The 24,703-nt window shown below is 28.0% G+C and overlaps 3 protein-coding genes across 3 annotated transcripts; 2 read left to right on the forward strand and 1 right to left on the reverse strand.

Moving 5' to 3' along the window:
• Positions 1–529: 529 nt before the first annotated feature.
• Positions 530–1,510, forward strand: LOC107167848 (COX assembly mitochondrial protein homolog). The gene is made up of 3 exons (XM_015517046.2): positions 530–941; positions 1,013–1,117; positions 1,183–1,510. Exons 1-3 carry the CDS (start codon positions 866–868, stop codon positions 1,386–1,388), a joined length of 387 nt encoding a protein of 128 aa, XP_015372532.1. The 5' UTR covers positions 530–865; the 3' UTR covers positions 1,389–1,510.
• Positions 1,410–3,082, reverse strand: Tsen2 (tRNA splicing endonuclease subunit 2). Its single transcript, XM_089224899.1, has 3 exons — positions 2,661–3,082; positions 1,841–2,345; positions 1,410–1,775 (listed from the first exon to the last, which is right to left on the reverse strand). The coding sequence occupies exons 1-3, from the start codon at positions 2,844–2,846 to the stop codon at positions 1,474–1,476; spliced, it is 993 nt and encodes a 330-aa protein (XP_089081025.1). The 5' UTR covers positions 2,847–3,082; the 3' UTR covers positions 1,410–1,473.
• Positions 3,083–11,051: 7,969 nt separating this feature from the next.
• Positions 11,052–23,743, forward strand: nSyb (neuronal Synaptobrevin). The gene is made up of 6 exons (XM_015517066.2): positions 11,052–11,548; positions 13,692–13,812; positions 13,878–13,956; positions 14,033–14,112; positions 16,854–16,905; positions 20,163–23,743. Coding segments are annotated over exons 1-6 (354 nt in total). The 5' UTR covers positions 11,052–11,546; the 3' UTR covers positions 20,183–23,743.
• Positions 23,744–24,703: the final 960 nt, after the last annotated feature.

Raw genomic sequence — 24,703 nt, forward strand, 5'->3', positions numbered from 1 at the left:
TGTACGATGTACCTATAAAAAATTACAAATAAATATTAAATATTAGTTGGTTTTAACTAGTATAACTAAAGTACAACACAGCATAGTTAGATGACCATCATAGACGTTAGTCAAAATTCAAAACATACATTTTCAATCATTGCAATCATTTATCAATTTGTTCAAAAATATAAAACATCCCTAACGAAGTAACGACGACATGTTCGAGGCTCGACCACTTTTTGTACCCGCTTGTCTAACTTTTTCTTTTTGTTTTACCTTGGTTTGTAAAGGGTAAAACTGTCATTTAATAAATTAATGATAAAAAAAACTATTTCTTTTTTAAATGTTTAATCACATAAATGACAAAATATGTTAAATATGTAGGGACGTCAAGCCAAATAGGGTATAAAGTTTATATTTAATATATTTTGTACTGATAAAGTGATAACTTATATCAAATAGCATCATGTTATCAATTATCATGTCGTATTGATAATCATATAAAAACCACAGCACTGACGTCCTTATTGTTTTGTTAATGCTTATACCACACAATACCGAAGTGAGACCATGAAAAATACAAATAATAAGAAAATCAAAATTTCTGATAGTGATTGATAAAGTTATATAAAATATTTTGTAATCCACTTCAAGAATCAGGATTAATAATATTTAGAAATAACAAGTTTGAACTTTCATAAGTGGTGATTTCGGAATCTTAAATCATAAAATATCTAGTTGTATAATATTATTTCAAGTTACTTTTGGATTTAAAATCTTTTCTCTTATTATTATATTATTTTTAAAATATATTTTTTATACTAGTTTTTATATAAACACTTTATTATTGTCATCAGCATAATAGGTACTATTGTATGTTGTAATGTTTGCATCAAATGCATCATCAGAAGTTAAGGAGGGACGTACTCCTCGATATGGAGGAGGACCACATGGGTTGGGTATGCATATTTTTAATGATACTTTCCTTGAATATTTATCTCTTTAAAAATTGTTTCAATTTTATTTTCAGGAGATCCTGATAATTTTAAATTGAGAAAGATTGAACAAAATGTAGTAATACCAAAAATTGTACGGGAAAGAGCAAAGTATGAAAAATGTTCTGAAGAAAATAAAGGTAATTTCACGAGATCTATGATTTTTATTTATTGGTAAATGCTAATTTTTTTAAACTTTGTTTAGTCTTTGGAGATTGTTGCTTGGATACCGGTTTTTGGATGTTCTATAAATGCAGAACAGAAGTAAAAAGATTAAATGATTGCATGGCCAAGTGGTTTGTTAATGAAGATTTTATCAAAGAATGTCGAGATCAATATTTACAAGAACGAAGACAATACAGACTAACAGGAATAAAGAAAATTCCAGAAGTACAGAAAATGAAAAGTTGAAGGAATAAAAAAATTCATAGATAAAAAAGAACTGACCTAAATAGTCATTTAATCTGTATAATTTTGTTATTAGTCATACAATATACTAATTGTTTGTGTACGGTTTACTCGTATTAACAACATTAGGTTTTTTTCTATTTTGAGATGGTACCCATCGTCTGACTATAGTGTCATTGACAGTGTATTGTGACAGATCGATCTGCATACCTTCTTCATATGCAGGACCAAGAACTGTGCATATAAGTAATTCTTTACTGGCAGCTTCTATTGCTCGACCACATCCATACCATGAGGGCCACGATGGTAACAATTCACTATTTTGGCCATTAACACTGATCACGACTACATATGAGGAATGATAATAAATTGGTGATGATTTGTAGAGGACTGAAAAATACATGAACCATTTAAAAAAAAAAAAAAAATATTGTAATTCAATATTTATAGCTTACCGTAATCTCCACCATACTGTTGTCCAGGTTTGACAACCCATCCTTTTGATCTATAATAATGAAAAGCTGCATAAAAATATGGAAAATTTTTCTTTAAACTATTAAATTGGTTCCAACAATCATTTACACTTATAAGCGAACCATTTTCATTTCGCACTTCTAAACATTCTAATGTGTAACATAAAAAAAAAGCTTCTTCTAAAAGTAAAAAATATGATAACTCATGTTGAACACCAGATAAAATTAACAATTGTTCATATTCTGTAGAACAACTTGATTTCAATTCTTTCCAATTATTATAAACTGGCTTATTAGCAAAATATGCTTCTTGGAGTTTGATGTGTAAGTTTTTCTCATCAGTCACATTTTGGGTATTATGAGGAAAATCAAAAGCCACTAATTCCATTGCTTGCCAATTCTTTTTTTGCCTTAACACTTGATTTTGTAGGGTTTTGTAGTCTATGAATTTGTCCTTGTCAATTATACCAAATTGTCCAAAACAACCCTATTATTAAATACAATTAGGTAATATTTCTGAAATTTAAATACTAGAATTTTAGGCATAAATCTAGTTTAGCGGCCACGCAAATTTTTTTATACGCGGACGTGCGTATATAGGCGATGTGCGCGGCATTAGTGTGACGCGTATGCGTATAAACGTAAAGTCACAAACCTTGGATGGCTATAATTTCCAAAATAATGGTTTCCGAACATTTATTTTTGCACCATCGTTCTTAACTCGGTGAAATACATAGTTTCCGAAAAAAAATCTAAAATTTCGCATGGCCGCTAAACTATAATTGTTCCGAATTTTACCAACCATATTGCAGAGACGTGATTTGTCATTTAAATTATTGATGATAATAATTTTGCCATTAAAAATTCCTTGATATTTTGGCCATGAATTTTGATCTAAAATTTCACCATTTTCGTCATAAATTGGAAAATCTATCAGTTTAATGTTCTTAACATTTTTTTTTAATGTTGGTGGTTTCAAAGGCAACATTTTTACAATAATCTTAATTTGTTTAAATAAAAATTATTAATAAAGACAATTAATTTGGATTCCAACGACAAAATAATTGAATTCAGATTTAGATAATTTTAAATATTGTGCTTTAATAAATTAAATTTACTTTTATCGAAAATAATATTGTATTAAAAATTATTTGATAATAAAGCACATCAATATTCAATAATTCTCAACGTTTTTATATTTCATAAACATAATTATTAATTAATCATAATATGATCATGGATTAAATATCCAAAAAATATTATTATCAAAACGATCATTTTTTATTATTTTCTTATCGTCTTCCGTTATGATTATGATAATATGTATCAGTGTAGCCAATTATAGACCTAAATAGATGAATGGATTTGACATAGATATATAATATTTATAAGCTATGGGATTTGAAAATCTGTGGTGAACTCGGGAAATAAACAAAAACCACAGATTATATGAAAACAGATTGTGCACGTCTTAGATGCACAGACTTCTATATAATATATATATATATATATATATATAATATATATTCTATAGTATAGAAGTCAGTGCTTAGATGCAAACAAAAATTGGCTTGATTAGGTCTCCGCCAGAATCAATGTGACCATTTCAACAGGTTAAAATTATTTGGAATATCTGGGCCGCGAATACCCGGCAAACCAAAAATATTTCGTTATCAACACTCTGATGTTTTGTTTTCACTTTTCAAGTGTTTTGCCTTCGGTGTTTTTTAAAGTGTTTAATATTTTCTGTCAAATTTTAGATTCTGAACGAAGTGATGAATGTATTGATTTTACAATGATGATGTGTTTTTATTTTTAGTTTTTGTGTCTGTGTACAGTATAACTAGTCGAGATAATGCTTCAATTTCAAACTTTGGGGGTGGTTTCCGATATAAAAGTGAACATTTTCCAACAGTTTTCAAAAAAATCGATTTATTTATATAGTTGTAATTCAAAAACTAATCACTGCAAATTCTTGAAATTTTCACCAAATGTTTATGTTAGTGTTATCTATATACAGTTTAATTTTCAAAACATTTTTGACTTTTTTAAGTTATTTATAGACCACTAAAATTTTCAATTTTTTTGAGAATTTTTTTTTGAAGTGTCGGTAAAAAATGTTGGACTATCAAAAAACTTAAAAATTTAATACAAGGTTCCTTATGAGTTGTTCTTATTGTAGCTAAAAAAAATGAAAAATCGTTAGTCACAAATTTTTTTTATTAGCCTTTATAGTTCAAATTTTTACGAAATCTGTCAAAAACGCGAAAATTTGCAAGTAATTTTGGAGTTGAAAAATCATTAAGTTTTTGTGTTTATAACTAAGGATTAAAAATACAACACTAAGTTTTCCGTAAGTTTTCCTTCAAGTAGCTATAAAGAAAACTCGAAGCATCATTATAAAAAATATTTTAAGTGTGTTTGAATTTTAAATTTTTACGAAATAACGTAACGATAACGATTTATCCTCAAACGATTTTAAATATTTGTTATTATTCAAAAAATATAAGTCGTAGATACTTGAAAATTTTACCAGTTATTTAGATTGGCATTTTCTTTACATGATTTAATTTTCACAATATTTTGACTTTTTTTGAGATGTCTATAGACAACTGAAATTTTCAATTTTTCTGAAAATTTTTTTTTTTGAAGTGTCGATAAAATTGTTTGACCCAATAAAAATACTTGAAAATTTAATACAAAGTTTCTCATAAGTTATTCTTATAGAAATTAAAAAAATTATAAGAATACATAGGCACAATTTTTTGTTATTAGCATTTGAAGTTCAAATATTGACAAAAATTCGTCAAAACCATGAATATTTGCAAATTATTTTGTAGTTCAAAATTCATAAAATTGTTTGTATTTATATCTAAGGTTATAAAATTCAACACTAAGTCATTATAGGAAAAGTGTTTTGAGCGTTTGAGTTTTAAATTTTTATGAAATCGCGTAACGATTACGGTTTATCCTCAAACCAGGTAAATGTATATCTATGATAAGGTATTATGAATTATGATAACTACATGCAATGTTTTTGGAAAAATTGATTAACCATGCCTTATGCAAAATGCTTCCTAATTGAAAAATAAAATATTTGTTTCAAAATAGAATATATGACAATATTTAAATATAATATATCCTAGACTGACAAAATATCATCTCCGTTCAGAATCGTTTTTCGTATACAATGATACCTATCATTGCATTCAAATCTAACTTACCCTAGTCAGAGGTACAGCAGAGCGACATCCACTTACCTGCTTTTTTAAATACAATTAAAAAAAAAATCTTGTGCAGTGAAATTTTGCAACGATAAAATGTCACTAACGAAAAACATTAGCTAAATTTATTTGGCACATTTCGCACCCAACATAATGGAAATAATATTAATCTAACCACAATACAATTTATCTGGTCATATAAACAAAAATTTTGTCTTAATTATTTTACTCATTCTGACAATGCGAATAGCATCGCAGACTTGGATGAAATTTTATCTAAAATTAATACAGATTCATTAAATGACGAAAAACATAAAAATAATATTTGATAACAAAAACCCATTTCAATTTAAAAAAAAAATTACTTGCAATAGACACCCCAGATTATAGGAATTTATCAATGCCAGAAAAAAATTGCTTTTGTTTATGTTTGTGGATTTCTAATGAAAAAATATATTGAAAAACACACTTGTGATGTTTGTATTCAATATGCGAAATCACAAAAAAATTTGGATGAATCTTTTTTACTTTGCTATTTCAAAGCATATGGAAATGCAGAAAAAACAATGTTTGGCAATTTAATGATGCCACAACATGCATTTTATGATTATATTGATGATTTGGAAAACATATTTATAAATAGATTTCCACATGTAGCTATTGAAAAAGAAGTAGGTGTTAAGGTAAAATTAAGCATGACAAATGTTGTATTTAGTCATCCATGTCCTCTATTTAATAAAGAGTATTTAATTAATAATTTTATTAGATTTAGAATTCATGCTGCTATTAAATTTTTAAGTAGGAATTTAATATCAGAAAAAAAAATAGAAAATTAAGTATATTAAACCATTAATGAATAAATTAGAAAGTAAGCCAATTGTATTAAAATTTTGTACTTCATCGATATTATGTTTATAATAAATGTATAATATGTATTTACTTTTAATTGCTAATGTATTGACTGGAATTGTGACAGTACCGTATTCATATTTTAAATTGCAGCATAGGAATTGCACAATCTGTTTTCATCATAGATAATATATAATATATATATATTATCTATGGTTTTCATATAATCTGTGCAAAAACTATGAATATTATTTCCGCGACATAGAGTAATATTACTCTATGTTCCGCGACGAAATCAGTGTGACCACAGTGCAGGTATGAAATTTCGTTTGGAAAATGACAAAAAAATTGTTCTGATTTCTACCTGGCACCAATATTGAAATTCATACTAACTACCCGGTTTCGCCTTGCGACGTGGGGGTTGCATTGCTTAGATTCTGACCTTTCACATCCCTTAAGAATTAGGTTATCTTGCCCTTTAATTGCTGTTTTTGTGATTTCCATGTGACTTGTTAGTTGACCAGTGTGTTTCAAAATATTTTTTTTTTTATATAAAATTAGGTGTTGTGCTCTTGTGTTACAAAATTTAAAAATGAAGAGTAAAAAAACAGGAATGCGTTGCTCTGTACAATTTTGCAAAAATAAAGCAAGTACTAGGAATATAAGTTTTTTCCAATATCCAAAAGACGATCGTCTAGCAACATGGATGAAAAATTGTTGTACAGAAAATCTGGCTGAAGAACTAAAAAAAAAAAATAGTTACAAAGTATGTGGTGATCACTTTGTAGACTCAATGTTTTTAAACTCCACAACAAAAAACAGACTAGTTTTTAATGCTATCCCATCTGTATTTAATGGTAAGTAAATAATAAAATTATTAAAACATGTTTAAAAATTATTTAAATTATTTCAAAAACTAATTTTTATATTAATAAACTAATACTTTGTTAGATAAATACATTTTAATTATTTTTTTAGATGAAATAATTTTTGAAAGATCAAAATTGGCTAAACTACAGTTGAAAACCCATGAAGATCATTAGGATTTTGATGAACGTCAGAGTAGCTGTTGTACTTCAATTCCAGACACTCAAGAATTAAAAAGTCATGTAAGTGGATTTATGAATACTTCTGGTGCTTCAAATGAATCTTGTAGTTCAGTAACAACTTCTGATTCTTCAAATCAAACTCCTGGATATTTATCGACAAATACACCAAAGAAACAAAAACTGGCTATGGAGATTAAATCTTGAAAACAAGAAATAAAAAATTTAAAGAAGAATATCGTAAGTCAACAATTATCTAGTTATGATACAGTTGAACATTTTTTGAGATTAAGTGAAAAATATTAGACATAACTAAAATGCTTTATTTTTTTAATTCTTATCCTGACAACTAGTAACTACTATAAAAAAGTGTATAATTGTAAACAGTATGTAACCATGTAAGTCTTAACTTCTAAGACCTTTTAAAAAATACAATTAATTATATCTAAACGTATACCTGTATGCCTGTATATTATATATAGGTACAGTGTACCTATCCCAGTAAACATAATAGTATAATACGCGTAGTAGGTAGGTATAATCAACGTTTAAAATAAGTGTAATATACAATATAACCAATATAAGTACATCTACTTGCTGTTGACTTAATGAAGGATGTCATAATTTTAAAGCAATATATCAATATTTAAAAAATTTAAAGTTAAACCTCCACAACTTGCTTTAACATTAAAATGTCAAACAAAATCTAATGTGCCCTAGATAGTAGATATTCTTACCAATTACCATTAAATGAAATAATAGGTCGATTCACTGATAATAAAAATAATATACCATGTTTCTACGTATAAATACACCGGCAATGCTTTGGAAAATCAATTTTTCTCTTTGTGATACAATCATAGAATTTTTTACCGAATAGTAATGTTTTTTGGATTCATATATTATGAAAAGTATACGTCGTTTGTATGGCTTATCCAAACAACATTAAACGAAGTTCCTTATCTGTTAAATACTCACCCTGATAGCACACAACATACCATAGACTAGACCACCAGGCCAGGGTTGTAAACTTTGATCATATACAAGTAGTATACTAGTACTAGTACCAGGTCAAAGTGACTTAAAAATTTCAGGCTATCCGAATTTGGTATCAAAAAAAACAAGTTGCGTTGTGCATGGCGCATGCGCGTAACGAGAGGGTTAAAAATTTGAAATATATCTGAAAATGTGTATTCATATACCACTAGCTTTTAAAAAAAATTCGAGTCCGAGAAATTCAGTGTTCCTTAAATAATTGGTGAACACACGGTATTTAATATTATCCAATAAATACTGAATAAAATGTAATACAATATATTCATTAAATTATTTGATTTATGTACATTTTACTATTTAAATATCAACGTTCAACTTTTTTATAGATAATAATACGATTAAACATAGGTAGGTTACTTATTACTTAGATATGCGCATGTTATGTATATTATGTTATCAAATATAAAAAATATATTATAACTATAACTCTAATAATTTATATTACATTCATTAGTTTGTTTATTGAATTCCATATTCCAGTATATCTGCAGTATTTAATAGATACTATTTTTAAATTATGTATTTTAAATTAGAAAATCACTCTAATAAAAGGCTGACATATCCCGTCACTTCCTGGAAATCTCCGTCGCAGGCTGAAAAGAAAATGGTGTAGGGATCATCTTACTTAATCCTAATAGGTTCAAAGTTGTAAGTAATCACATAATAAACAAGCTAAGTACTACTGATTGGTGGCTTCTTATTCACGTAACCCCATAATGTTTTGTTACCCTAATCTTACATATACTTATATTGTGCTTAATTGTATAGATTATATATATCTTGTAAAAATTAAAATTAAAAAATAAATTATGTATTTTGATTAAAGCTTTTAAATTATATTGTAATAATTATTGTATTATTAATTGTTGTACCTATATATAATACATATAATATATGTATGCGTATATAGCGTGATGGGCATAATACGATGCATTTGTTGGTACCTATATTACATTATATTATAATATATACCATAAATGAATATTTAGGGCTTCAGATTTAGATTAATTTATATTTTATTACCCAGCCACGTCGTTGGACGTGTTTTCTTTCCCGTTTTCCCCTTAATTTTTAATTTGTTTATCCCGATTATTTAGAAAAATATTGAGAATTTTGACTCACCAAAGTACTAACTAGATTCACTTTCTGATCGAACGAAGTACTGAAGTCGAAAATCGATGCACTTTTATTGCCCCAAAACGTGATGACAAAAAAAAAAATACACATCATGGTAAAATCAATACATTCCTCGCTCCGCTCAGAATCTAAAAGATGCTTTCAGGTTTCATCAACGTTTTATCAATATTTAATGTCTACATAATATAATATAGATTTATATAATATACATGTAGGTATAGGTACGATGAGAAAAACCAAACACGAACCAACCGAAAACCACTGTTTATTCTGTACAATCAGGTCATGGAAACCACGAACTATTATGTAGAACTGCATAATATTCAGCACAAGTTATTGGTATACCGTATACCTATCATTTACACTACAACACGCTGTATAGGTAATTATCTACAGTAAAAACGATATCATAAAAATGTTAGCATATAAAAATAACGAGGAAAAATGCCGAAAATCGTATGCTGTAATCTTATAAACGTATACCTACCTAAATGCCAAATGGCTATATGTACAAATTCGCGTAACATATATACCTATTACCTATATATACATAAACCCAATACAATAATTATATAAAACATCAAATGCTTGCTAAGGAGGACAGTCATCGTGTTGTTTTGAAGTTATATAGCGTGTTAACAATGTTAACATAAACATTAGGTACCTATATCACATGATATACCTGATACCTATATAATATACACGCACATCCGTATGCGTACTTCAATATAGCATGTGCGTGTGCATGTAATATAATATACGCGCCATGTGCATATATTACACCAGAATTCGGTCGCTGTCGCCTAAGAGCAATATAGAATAATAATAATATATATAATCGTTGGTGGAGGACGCCCACGGTCGAGGATCAGCGTTGCGCGCGACGAAATCGCATGCACCATATTATATACCTTATATGGGGTGATCCGTATTTAAGTGCAGGTCACAGTAATTTTAAATCTTATGTTCAATACACGCGATAATATTACTTTTTTAAGTGTATAAAATATTTATGACATATTATTTTTTTTTATACCATAAATAATTATAATCTATATATTATAATATTATGATTATATCTGCTTGCGATGTCTTAGGATATTTCCATATTGTTTTCAATTATCGCCTATATATATATATATATATATATATACTAATAATTTAACTACCTACACAACTTGCAGGAGCAGAAAGATTTTTTGAAAATGTTGACGTGTATCGATTATCTATTTTGAATGATGAAGAAAATGTGTTCTAAGATAATACAGCATAAATAATACAAAATTTACTCGCATGAAAAATGGACTTCATTTTCAAGATTTAAACTATAGCGGAGTATCGTATAAAAATGTAACATCCCGTATATACTATATATATATATATATAATGATACGTATCCGCGTATACGGGCGCTAAAGGTTTTCCTTGTTTTCCACGGTGCGTGGGCGGCGGTCGCAAGGCGTCTGCGGGGGTGTAGGTTTGGGGTGTCGGTGCGGGTCGGTAACGGCGGCGACGAGCGGTTCCGACGTGGGCGACTTTGCCACGTACAACTGTATGGGTTAATACGACCGTGCAGTCGGACGGCAGTGGTGGAGTCGATGGTGGATGTGGAGGCGGTGGTGGCGTTGTAGCGCCCTCGACGGGGGTTGCACGCGGTGTTCCATTCCCTTACGACGCGGCACTGCCGTGTATATAGAGTAGCCCGTTCCGAGGGACCCGATCGATCGTCAAGCGGACGCCGCTCACCCACACACCCACACACACACACGTACACACACGCGAAAACTTACGCACACCCCGACGCGAAAACATACACACTGACACTATGTATGACACTATATAACGTACGGTGGGACGACGCGCGCGCGCATACGCAGACGGACGGTACTGGTGGGCACTCACACGCGCGCGCGAAAGCTCACGGCAGCCAGTGCATTTCACAGTCGTCGTCGACGCCGCCGCCGCCGCTGGCAAAAACAAACTTAAATTTCGAACAAAAAAATCCGTGCTGTACCATCTCACATTGTCGTCGTCGCCGTCGTCGTCGTTATAGCATTTAACATATTATACCGCACATATCACGCCGGCCCTATATACGCCACCAGAATACCACATAACCACGCATTGGCGTCACCGAGATTCTATACCTGCGACCGAAGAGGAACTTTAAATATATTATATTTATTCGCCACGCAGCGCGAGTCCTAAGACACAACAGTCGAGTTACCATCACTGCTGCACTTGCGGCGCGCATAAACTATATAATATAATATATATTACATATTATATAGGCAGTCGTCGTCGTACGACTAGCACATTCACGTACAGCAGCGACCGTAGTCGAGTCGTTGTCATTCCGATCGCTTTACGGACAAAATGTAAGTATAACGTTATTATGCCCATAAGCATTGGCATACATTTTATTTTATTATTGCGTTCGTTTAAGAACATTATAATTTAATGCGTAAAATGTGTTTAATATACACTATGGATTATCGATTGTATTTCATCACATTGGTTTCGTATATACGCGCATCGAACCGTCTCCGCGTGAGCTTGAGGGTCAGGTCGTTTTCGAATTACTGCAAACTTTCCTCGGCGGTGGCAGTGGGAAATGGGATAGGCCGTTTTCGTTCAACGCCCAAACGCGGTCGAGTGTATATACAATATAGCTATATAGTGCTCTCCGCACGACACCCGCCACCACCCTCCACCCCAACTAACCCTTCCAGACCGTATCCGACAGGAATCCGCTTTCGGGGAAGTCCGCTCTAACACAACGACCGCCGCTGCCACCACCACGCCCGTGCGCACAAGATATATGTTACACTCGTAAAGTCGTAACACTCGTAACAACCCGCGCTGAATGAAACTTACGCGTGGTAAGATACTTTCGACAAATACCATTTTTTTTTTTGGATAGGCGTGTTATAATATATATCACGTTTTGAGGTCTATGTAAATTATACGTTTTAAATGTCATGATATTATGATGTGTACGACTTTTCATCTGGACTTTGCCACACGTAATCCCGTAGGCGGCCCTAGCCGTTTTTACCATCGATTTATCAGTGGGAGGCGGCGATGATGATGTGTTGTATTATTATAGGTATATAGCTATACGCAATTCCTGCCTATTTAGGTATAGGTCAATTTCAGCTGTATAGCTCTTCGTCGGAGTATTATATGCACGATATTATATTATTTACTCTGCAGGGTGCACTATATATGGACAGTTCCTATTTATTAGGTACGATATAATTATGAAAATTCAAATGTTCAATATCAAACATAGTATACAGTAAACAACATAAAGCGTTCAAATAGGATTTTTTTTAATTGGGACTAATACTAAGTGAAATAATACCTATAATATATATTTCTGACAATTGCTATACGATAGTATTACTGTAGTACCAACTATATCCAATTGAATATAAATTAATCAGTAATGGCAGTAAATAAACAATAAACTTATTTATATTTAAAAATATATTAAATTCATTCTACGAAAATGTATCATACATTTATAACGATATTACACAGAGTAAAAAATTATTGGCTGTAGCGGTCAAAATATGAATTAGTCAAAAATATATCTAAACTAAATATATAATAAACCTAACAATTTATTTACACACTAGGAAGTGTAATCTATATAATATTCACGATTCACGTGTCAACTATTCATATTTATTATTTTAGTTTCTAGCTTTTAAATTTAAAAACCTTATAATATAAATTTTTGGTTTTGAATAAACATTAAAGAACACTGTTAATTTTAAGTGTTATGATTATTAATCTTCATGAATTAAATATTATCCACTTGACTAGAATTACATTTTATTCTACACATTTCGGGAGCGTATTAAACTTTGTAAATAAAATTGTTAAAAAGCCTTATTTTTTAGCAATCAAAATCAATGCTTAAACACTTAATAATACCTTGCACGTAACGCCTTAGTATACTGTATTATACGTTTATTGTAATTATTGTTTCCATGTTTGTTTGCAAAATTTCAATGATTCATTGACAATGAATAATTTTATAAGTAAAGTTGAATATTAAAAAATAAATTATGAACAAAATTCATCGAAATTAATTTATATTGGAATAGGTACTCGATTTTTCCGATCTCCACACCCTAACAAACACCAGGAACGTAAGTCGGTCAAGTGAACTACACGTAATATATATGTAGCTACAAACACATACCTATTGTATACCGCTAACTATACTACGACGGCTATTGTGAAAACGCATGTCCTATACCCACCTCCAGAAATCGTATGTGCAAACATTGCCTCACCATAAACGCGTGATAAGTACGACAAACAGTATTCCGTGTAATTGAGCAAACAAACTAGGGTCGAAATAACTTATTGCAGTATATAACATAATACGCCCTTCTTCGTTTCTTTCGCTACCAAAGAATTTACTCGTAAAACGATTGATGATAATGATGACAATATGCATTATGCTTTTATACGCTTATTGTGAGTTGTGTATGTATACAACAGGGCCGATGGAACAGGCGCTGGACTTACCGCAGGAGATGACACAGTGGTCGGAGGCCCAAAGACACCACAGCAAATCGCGGCGCAAAAGCGATTGCAACAAACACAAGCACAAGTCGATGAGGTGTGTGCGAGCGCAAAAACGGTACAATTTGCTTTTTACTTACTCTATTACTCTATGTATTTTAGGTGGTGGATATTATGAAGACGAACGTGATGAAAGTACTGGACAGGGATCAAAAACTCTCCGAACTAGATGACAGAGCAGGTTAAAATTGTTTTAGCTCATTATTAATATCACTATTTTTTTATTGTTTAATATTTATATTCATTTTTTGTCACAGATGCATTGCAACAAGGGGCATCGCAATTTGAACAACAGGCTGGAAAACTAAAGAGGAAATTTTGGCTACAAAATTTAAAGGTATGTAGTTACTTTACCTATTTGATATTGAGAAACATTTAAAAATTATAAAAATTCATACTATAAGTTCAAGTACTTTGATCAATAACTCTAGAAAATGTAGCACTCCTTGGTTTGAGAGCACAAAGATTAATTTATAATTATTATTAAAGAATTGTTTTTTATTACATTTAAAAAAATAAATTGTTGAAAATCTTATTTATAAAGATTAGTATGTCTTTGATCTTAATAAAATGTTTCATATAAAAATCAAAATATATTATATGGATCTGAAACCAGTAAAGTTAATCAATTAAATCGAAAATTTCTTTGAAGTAAAACATAGAACCAATATGGTTATGGGTATACGGAATAAAATTGACGATTAATGGAAAAGCATTAACAAAATATTAAATTGAAACTTAAAACAATTGATTATAACATTAAAAAAGAACATCATGTAATGTAAGTTGCATTATGTAACATATAGGTACACGACTGTTATTAGTCATTTTGTGTATCCATTTGATGTACAATAAATTTTAAAATAGGTCAAAATGTCAAATGCCCAAAAATAACATGTTTATGAGGAGTATAGGGGCGCCTCCATACACTGATTCTTTCTAATCTATATGAACATAATATGAAATGTTTATTTTAATACAGTTAAACTTAGATTATACGCATTATTGTTATTAAAAATATATCTATCAATTTGAACATTTCTCAAATAAAATGTTATCTATGATCAAGTTTTTAAATTAAATTATAATATTTGTATGCCTATAATAAATGAATTAATTATTTTAAATACCAAGATTTAAAAAAAAAAAAGATATTTAAAAACATAATTTTTTTAATTTTTGCATATTTCGATAAAATTCTAGTTTATTTTAAAATGATTTTAAATTCTTAAGCGATAATAATGTTAATGGTTAAAGGGAAATTTATTGTAAATAGGTAAAACGATAAAAAAAAATCGGTATACCTAGGTATAATATATATCCTTAAGAAGTTAAATTGTAAATTTTTTCGTAATGTTAATATCGTAACACAACCAGAAATTTTCAGCAAGATAACTACCACAATAAATTTATATGCACATATTTATAATAAACGCTATACCTAAACAGTAATAGAAATATTTTCATTAAAAATTTGACACTATATTTTAAACATTAGTCGATAATATTTAGAAACAATATGATTCCACTTCTATAATTTGCTTTGAATCTTTGTATTTAATTTATATAGTTTACAAACTTGCGTTCTGAACTTGAAGTCTGGATACGTCATTCTCAGTTAGGTAGAGTAAGGTTAGGTTAGGTTAGTTAGGTTAGGTTGTTATGTAAAATTCACGATTACAAGAAAACATATTACCACTAATATATACATTTGTTCTATTCTCTATGAACTGTTATATGGTTTTAATAACTTTTTTAAAAATTAAGTGAAATATTAAAAGGTCAAATACAAAGCCTTTGGTAAAAAAAAAAAATGCAGCGTGAACCGCGTTATATTTCACAAATTTGAAAATAATTACCTCCTGTAATAACAAAATAGACAGTTACTAATTTATACTTTGTAGTTTGTAATTATTAGTATGAACTATGATACATTTTTAACATACAATAGTGCTTACTTCAATAAAAAAATTACTTTTTTAAAAATAACTCTTTAAGCTTGGAATTATTGTGTATACAAAATGGAGAAAACACGAGTTCTAGAGACCTATTGGAAGACAATTACACAATTTTTGGTTTTTGATTAATTTAACACTGCAGAGTATAGTGGTAACTCATGAATAAAGTCAATTAACTTTTTATTTTTATAATTTAACCAAATACGTTTTTTACTAATCCGATGAACGAAGATAACCTAATGCTTAATCATTGCCCACATCACCCACTTATAAATAAGTAAAACAAATTATCATGATAACAATTTATACTCTTATCAACATATACCTATCTTATTGTTTGTATTCTAACCACTTAAAAAGTAGGTTCATAACATGATTCATTCTAACAATCTGTATCAGAATACTAGTTTAGTATACCTAGTTATAAATTACCATACTAACATACTTCGTAAAAATAATTAGAAATTAAAAATTAAAATATATATATTATGCATACATATAATTTTTTTTTTTTGTACTTTATTTAGTTAAATAAATCTATGCATATTTTTGTATAATCAGCTTAAGTGATAAAAAAGGTTACAGCTGGAGGATATGATGGAGAAAATAGATGTATAAATTTGCATTTAGCATGCATTTAAAAATGCATAACATATTTACATTTAGGGTGGTTTTAAAATATATATATATATTTACATATCGTAATATCAAGCGATTGGAAGAAGTACCTATTCCAACAAATGTATTCCGTGTATTAATTTTTACTATTATATACTAATATACAGGTTTCAGCAGTAAAACAAAATTAAGCGTTTTGTAATATTTAGTTCATAACTTAATTTTTTTATTAAAATTCTAAAAAAAACATAAAAAGATCATTTTAATTAAATACAATTGGGATAACTAAATGGTCGATCGATATCTCCAACAAAAGAATCATAATAGTTATTTTGATATTTGAATAAATACTTAAAAATAGCTACACTACTTAATTATCAACATACATACATAACATTATATAGGCTAATTATTATATTTTATTAAATATTATAAAATTGGTTGATTTAAATAGGTTTAAAAAAAAATTGGAATTTTTAAATTTTAAATTTTTTTATTTCAGATGATGATCATAATGGGAGTTATTGGTCTCGCAATATTAGCCATTATAGTTGGTAAGTTCCAATAAAAACACTTTGATGGCTTAAGAATGTATAACATACCGGGAAATTATACAAATTTACCTATTCACAATAATAATTGTTTAAAAAACGAATAAAATATACAATAGAATTTAATTAAGCATTCCTCAAGTTTCAATTATATATGATATAACATTTCAGTTAGAAACACACAAAATTAACAAATATTGTTTTTAAAGCTTATTTTTTTATTCAAAATTCAACTTTGATTTATCCTTATAATACTAAAAACATTACTATGTATTATCTATATATTATATATATATTTTTTTTTTTTTAGTACTTATTTGATTACCAATATAATATATAATAGCATATATACAAATATATATGTATACATTATAAATAAATATATATATATATATACATTTAAATATATAAATATATATGTATGTATTATGTATATAAATGATTGATGTGTTCAGCTTGAAATATTGTTGTTTAGCTGAATTTAGGACATTCGTTGTACTATAATATAAGGTCATATATAATATCAATAATATTTCCTAAATATTACTCGTTTATAATGTTTGAATAACACAGTATTATCCATTTTTAGAATAATTTAATTTAGGTAAAAAGTTAATGAAATAAAACATAATTTTATTGTGCTATTATTAATAACGTGTCTTGTATTTGACGATGTATATTATATATGGGATATAATATGCATTATATACCTACCTAATAGTATACATATTTTAACCCTCTCAACATATAATTCTCTATACTTACACGATAAACAAGAGAAAGACATTAAACAAAGCAATAGAATATTTTTTAAAAAAAGGAGAGAAACACATACATAATATATTATATTATACATTAATACATTATAGTATTATACTTACACAATGGATAATCATGCTTTGTTTTGTGTGCTTTAAATTTTTGTGTGCTGTTTATTTATTTTTATAATTTTTTCGTTCCGATAACGTCATGTGTTTTATGCATTTTGTTTCGACAACCGTTGATACTTAAATGCTTGAACATAATTCTTGTTGAAACAATCTAACTCGAACACACTATTCTCTTCGGTATGTAATCTATTTTTAGGTAATTTGTTTTTAAATTGTAAATTATTTAATACTTTTATATTTATTCCGTTTTTTGCACTAGTATTGCTACATATTATCACGAATTTAATTTCAGCATTAATAACTCCTAAATATATATGAAAAATAGAATTTAAAACAAATGTTATGCCTTAAAAACCTTTAAATATTGTAGTTCTTCCATTATTCAATTATTTAGTACCCATACAATTAGGCTGGCCAACAGCAACACACGACCCCGGACGTGTGAACTAAAACAGTATGCAGAGAATATAGATTTATACTATATATTTATACATTATGTAATTGAATGATGCCAATAATTCTTTGACTTATATCAATGACTATCTGCAGTCATTTCATTCAGTCATTTATACCAAACATGTAGCTATCATTTCAAATATTTATGTATGTACATTTGCATGGCTTATTATTATTTATATTTTATACTAACACAAAATTGCGAACCATGGTATTTTAATAATAATTGTTGTTGCAGTTCAATTAGTTAATATAATGATGAATTATTTTTTTATCAACTTATTAATAATATATTAATATATCATGAATCACTCAAAAGTTAACTTTTATACTTATTGTAGTCTTAAAAAATTTATTCTGCACTTTAAAAAATTGTTCAAAATATTGTAAAGCGTATTATAATTAAATTTAGTATATTAATACAACAATGCAACTAATTTATATAAATTTACAATACACACGTTTATACTACCAATGATATGGTCATAACTGTATAGTTAGTAAGAATTTAGTTTGTAGGTTTACATAGTTATTCACTGTAATAATATTGTAATGCCTATACACTATTAACAGTATACAGTACCTATACTTCATAAAATAATGATGATTCTTTTAAATTTTTTTTTTTTCTATGGTATCGAGGACCGGAGAAGGAACTATGTTGCCAATACTTCTCCTATGATTCTTTTAAATTATGCGTTATAGTATTATATGAAGTTTATAAATTCATTTTAAAATACATATCTAATTCATCTAAATAATAATAATAAAAAAACCGTTATGTATATTTAATTATTGGAATAATAATTATATTACATTAATACATTTATATAACATCCTATTATAAAGAAAGTAGGTATCTCCTACATTATAAAATTTAATATCACCTGTAACTTTTATGTGCTATTTAAATATAACTGTTAATATAAGTATGAAAGCCACTTTCTTTTAGGTTATATCTTTTTTGAAAATTTAATTAAAAATTAGAACTTTCTAGTATTAGGTATATGTAACAACCAACGAGAATTTTCCTTTAAAAATTATATTTATTAACCAGTCATCTGCGTATTTTCAACGTATAAAATATGATTTTTATAATTGAAGTAAGTCAATAAATTAAATAAAAAATAATTATATTCAAATTATAGATACCTACTATTTATTACAATTCTTTTAAATACTTATACATAACTTTAAAACTGTAAGAAACCGCTTAATATTTAGTCCACTTAAAATATAAAATATGACTTATATGGAATGGTAAATTATTCGATTTACTATAGAAAACTAAATATTTACAGGATTTGTTTTATTTTAAATGTGGAAAACACTATTAGGCGAGCAAAAACTGTATTAGGAATAAGGGAAGATGTGTTTTTTTTTATAAAAATTACATTTTTTCTGGGTTTTTAGAGGTAACGATTTTGAATAGTTTTAAAATGTAAAAAATTGGAAGGTTAGAGACTATATACCAACTGGAGTAAGGGATAAAGAGTATTTTTGATTCACGTTGATTAAATCTGGTAGTATATACCAACATTCGGTTCTAATCCATAGATCATCAATATTATCTATGATTTGATGAATTATACAGTTGTAGATCACATACTTATCACGGTCAAAAAATATTATTTACTTTATATTACGAATTAAATGTTTACAATTTTGAATTAAATACCTACTTGATATATTATAATTTCAATATTGCTTTTAGTTACATTGGAATACGAGTATCAATATAATTGTTGGTACTTTGTAGTTACTATATTACCTATTTATATATTATTAAGTACTATTATTTTTATAGAGCAATTTTATTTAAATTATTACCTTTATTATTAAATAGATTTCATTATTTTTCATAGTTATTCCATCTGATTGAATGTGTTAAAATATATGTATTTTTTTTTACAGCTTGGTTTTCGGACGAATAAATCATAAGTAACAAACTTCGATGCGGCCACCACATACAGTGACAACCGATACAACCGTCAAAGTCGTGACTCTTTAAATGATAAAGAAACTGAAGGTGCATTAAAATTAAAATAAAAACTTATAGGTATATATATACATATTATACATATATAAATATATATGCTAAAAATACATAAATATCGCTTTGAAAAACTGCCCCCTGCCCAAAAAAAAAAAATACTATCGTAATGCTCGAATAAAATGATTTTTGTTATACAAACACACACATTTACATGCCATACACTTATTTCTCTATACGGCTGTTTCTATAATAAAATAAATAAAAAATAACTTCATGTACTTATCCGTATACATAACGTTTATGTATTTGTATAACTGTATAAAAGTGTGTGTATACTTTCTTTAATACAAAATTACCAAAGTATACGAATTCTTAATGATCCAAATAACAAATACGAATATCTATAAAGCTATTTACGATAGAGTATCCTTTTGTAAATATTACTTACAACTATTTTATACAATGTACACGTCTATCATCACATATTATAGGACTATAACGGAGTTTGTATTCCTTCACTATATATAATATATTTTATTGAATCATAAAAATTGGGTAGGATTCTCAATATATTACCTACGCTATACAATAATATTATACTCATACGTATATTATTGTTATTATTATTATTATTATATGTATGAAAACCTATGCATTGTTATTTTATAGAGTACTTATATATTTATATAAGTATTGTTTGTACTTATGGAATTTATATTCGCTTATTTAATTTTGAATAGTTTATGTTATGTGTGGGAAAAACAACAGCTAAGCATACGATCTATTAAATTGTGATAAACAATGTGGAAAATAAATTGATTTTCAGATAATTTATAATCATAATACACGTAATATTGGGTCAAATATTGAAGGGTTGTTCAATATATTTTTTTCCAAAAATAAACTTTTTATGAACATTTAAAATAAAATGAAGTCCCTCGTTTTTTAAGCAAATTAATATTTTAATAAAATAGCAGCAACACAGAAAATAAAACAACTTAATCGTAATGTTGTAAGTTCTATACAAGAAATATTTTCTTATTTAAAATAATAATCATGTATACAAGCATTACAAGCCCATTTTTAATATCAAATAATGATTTGTATCCAAAAATTTAATACGTCTGAAAAAGACAGCAAAAAGGATATTTAAATCAAAAGTAGATAAATAAATAGGTGAATTTTCAACAAATATTTTTATTTAAGTATTTGTGATGATGTTATTACAAATTATTATGCAACTGTTTTTTACTTTTGTTTATTCAATGAGTGGCCATAGTTTAGGTAGGTACCTATGATAATAATATACATGCATTGTGCATAATATAGAATAACATTAAATTTTAAAATGTACCTACACAGGATAGCGCCTATTTATATAGGTAATCATGATGAGTTTAAGCTTAGTTTATGAAATGCAGAGCAATATACCTACATGCTACATGCATAATATTACTAATAAATAAATAAATAAATTGTATATCACTTGTTATAGCCGTAGTAATTTCGGCGCAGCGGGTACAGCCATCCATTACTTTTTGACTCTTTTGTGTTTTTAAGTAATAATATACTAATAACATTGTGCTTAAGTGACTATCAATCTGTTTAAATTTTAATTATTAATCGTATTCATACAAATCTAGGTAATATTATAAACCTGCAAGCAAAAAATTCCAAAAATCGCTTTAGTTCATAGTTACTAGTTAGTACCTATTGTTAAATTAACAAAAACAAATCTTAGAAATCTATTCAAGTCTACCTTATATATAATATATACTATAATAACCTATTATAGCGACTTGTGTCATATATAAGTTGTAGCATTGAGATTTCTTTATGTGGCGTGGTGGAAGGAGTAATGAATGATTTTAAGGTAGAATGCAGCAGATGACAAATAAATAACTATGATCAATATATGTTAATAGTTGTCTCCTTAACCTTATTTACTTTTACATAATATCAAAAAATGTCTAAAGTTGACAATAAGGCACATATACATATATAATTACTAGATAATATGAAATACTAATAATTTACCTAGGTATTACAGATGATGTCGTTGATTGAGAATTAGACCCATAAGTAATTAAGGGTTTTTTAAGACTGTTAACTTTCATAAAACTATTTTTAACGTAATCAAGAAAAACTGAGAAGAAGAATATTATGTAGAAAGTAAAAATTGCTGAGAAAAAAAAAGCTTTACCAAAAATTTGTTTTTAGATTGTATCATCATTCATTTTTAAATTTAATATTTTTTTTTTTTAATGTGATCATTGATCACCACGTCAAGGAATAATGAAAGTTAATATTTTTTTGTGATAAATATAAAGAATTTTGTTCAAATAAAACTGAAACAATACCTAAAAATCAGGTAGTATATTGTTGTATAGTGCATATATAATATTATGTTATACCTACTAACTAAAATCAATTGTTCACTGGTTCAGTGGTGCGGTTATACCTTTATATACACTCCGCACGGTATCGGCGGCTTTACTGCTTACATGATTGCATTATACTGAACATTTTTGTAATTAATCTCGTTACCTATCCGTTAATCGATGGTTTAAGTTTTAAACCGAAAATTGAAAGTGTCTGTATTTAAAGATTTAAACCCTTTTTCGATATAATAAGTCGCGTAACACTTGTATAATTTACTATTTTATTTATTGTAAACCGATGAGGTATCAATTGCCATATCGGTAAAACCTGTCCAGAAAAGTTATTTATTATAATCATACATTTAATATAAGATAAAGCAATTTGTGCCTATTTGACTATTACATAAATAATATATTAACACCTCTTAATTAATTAATAATAATTGTTGTATCGATATCGAAACGTTAATATAGAGATTTATAAGTGTATATATATTTTGTCTCCCACATTGTTATAGTATAATATTAAAACATGATATTTATTGTGTAATTAGAAAGGTAACCATTTTTCACTTTTTATTATACATTATTATATCTATCTCTATCATCGACCAATATTGTCAAAATGCCAAGCTTAGTGATTTGGAAATTAGTTCTTTTATTTTCCAACATATTATGCGTATATAGAATTTTTATTGTAATAAGTTGAAATACTCATACACTCAGCGGTATTTACACAACACCAATTTAATTGCGCAACGAGCGTATATTAGATAGCATTACTTATTTATAAATAAATTATATAAATAATTATAGTTTGTAAGAATTTGGTCTACGAAAATGTATAATGAACAAAAGAAATTGTATGCTCGTATATACCTATAGATATATTATAACTGGGTTGTCGTTTTCCGGATGTAATATTATTTATACGATAAAATTATCATAGTAACATATTACACATGTACGATTTTATCGAGTAGAAAACCTTTTTTGTGGCATCTACTAAATTTTTATCGAATATAATATTATTAATTATTATACACTTATATAAGTTATATGACGTATGTGTGTGTGCGCGCATATATTATAAAATACATGAATATTATGGTCTTATACTTATATATAATATAATATTTATATAATATTTGTTATGAAAATGTTCCTAGCGAGTTAAATGTATAATATTATAATATATGTCAGTAGCTTAGCCAAGAGGTTGCAAAGCCAAAGAGCTGCATCCTTCAGTGAGATTTCGAAACATTTAAAAATACTTTCAGTTACGGAACCATATTGTATCGACAATGTTATTTCAATATAATGCTGTTGGTTGATAAGGACTAAAATGTTATGCACCTTTACCGCATCAGCGTACAAAACTTATGACTTATGAGTTATGAAAGACCTGCAAGATAGTGCAACAAATTATCAGCTCATCTCTCAACCCCGAGCAAAACCCTGGTGTTGACTGTATACCTACTGATATACAAGCTATATCGGCATATCCATATTCGTATTACACCTATTACCTATACCTTAGGTTTAATATATTTTCATTTATCCCTGTCTACAATGACTCGTGAGCAGTGGCGCCCAGACAGGTTAGAAAGGAATGCAACTGCATGTGTTCTCGAGGGGGGTGGGTGTGTACTACTGCGGGTTCCACAGGGAAATTAAAAAATTTATAACATAATCTATAGTCTATACTAATTGATTTCTTTGAATTACAGTGAATAATAAGTGAAAATATTTGTTATAAATAAAAAATTGGGTGGCTAACTTTTTTTAACTGCATGTGCTCTTAAAATACCTCTGTGCGCCACTGCTCATGATGAGTTCTATTATAGTAAATATTTAAACTACCTACAACATAATATTGGGTATAACACAGAATCACTGAACACGCGTATATAACATTATATTGTATGTGGGATGATTTCGGAAACATCTTTTTGGGGAGTTCGGTGGATTTATACACGTTAAATAGTGTTGCTATCGTGTCACCACCCAACAATGTGGGAGGAGTGTAGTCTGATATGGTAAAACAGACGGTATTTAATTTTTTTTACACAACACAA

The sequence above is a fragment of the Diuraphis noxia genome, unplaced genomic scaffold, assembly GCF_037042655.1.
Source record: "Diuraphis noxia isolate RWA-SAM2 unplaced genomic scaffold, SU_Dnox_SAM2 contig0003, whole genome shotgun sequence".
In the NCBI taxonomy this organism is placed as follows: domain Eukaryota; kingdom Metazoa; phylum Arthropoda; class Insecta; order Hemiptera; family Aphididae; genus Diuraphis; species Diuraphis noxia.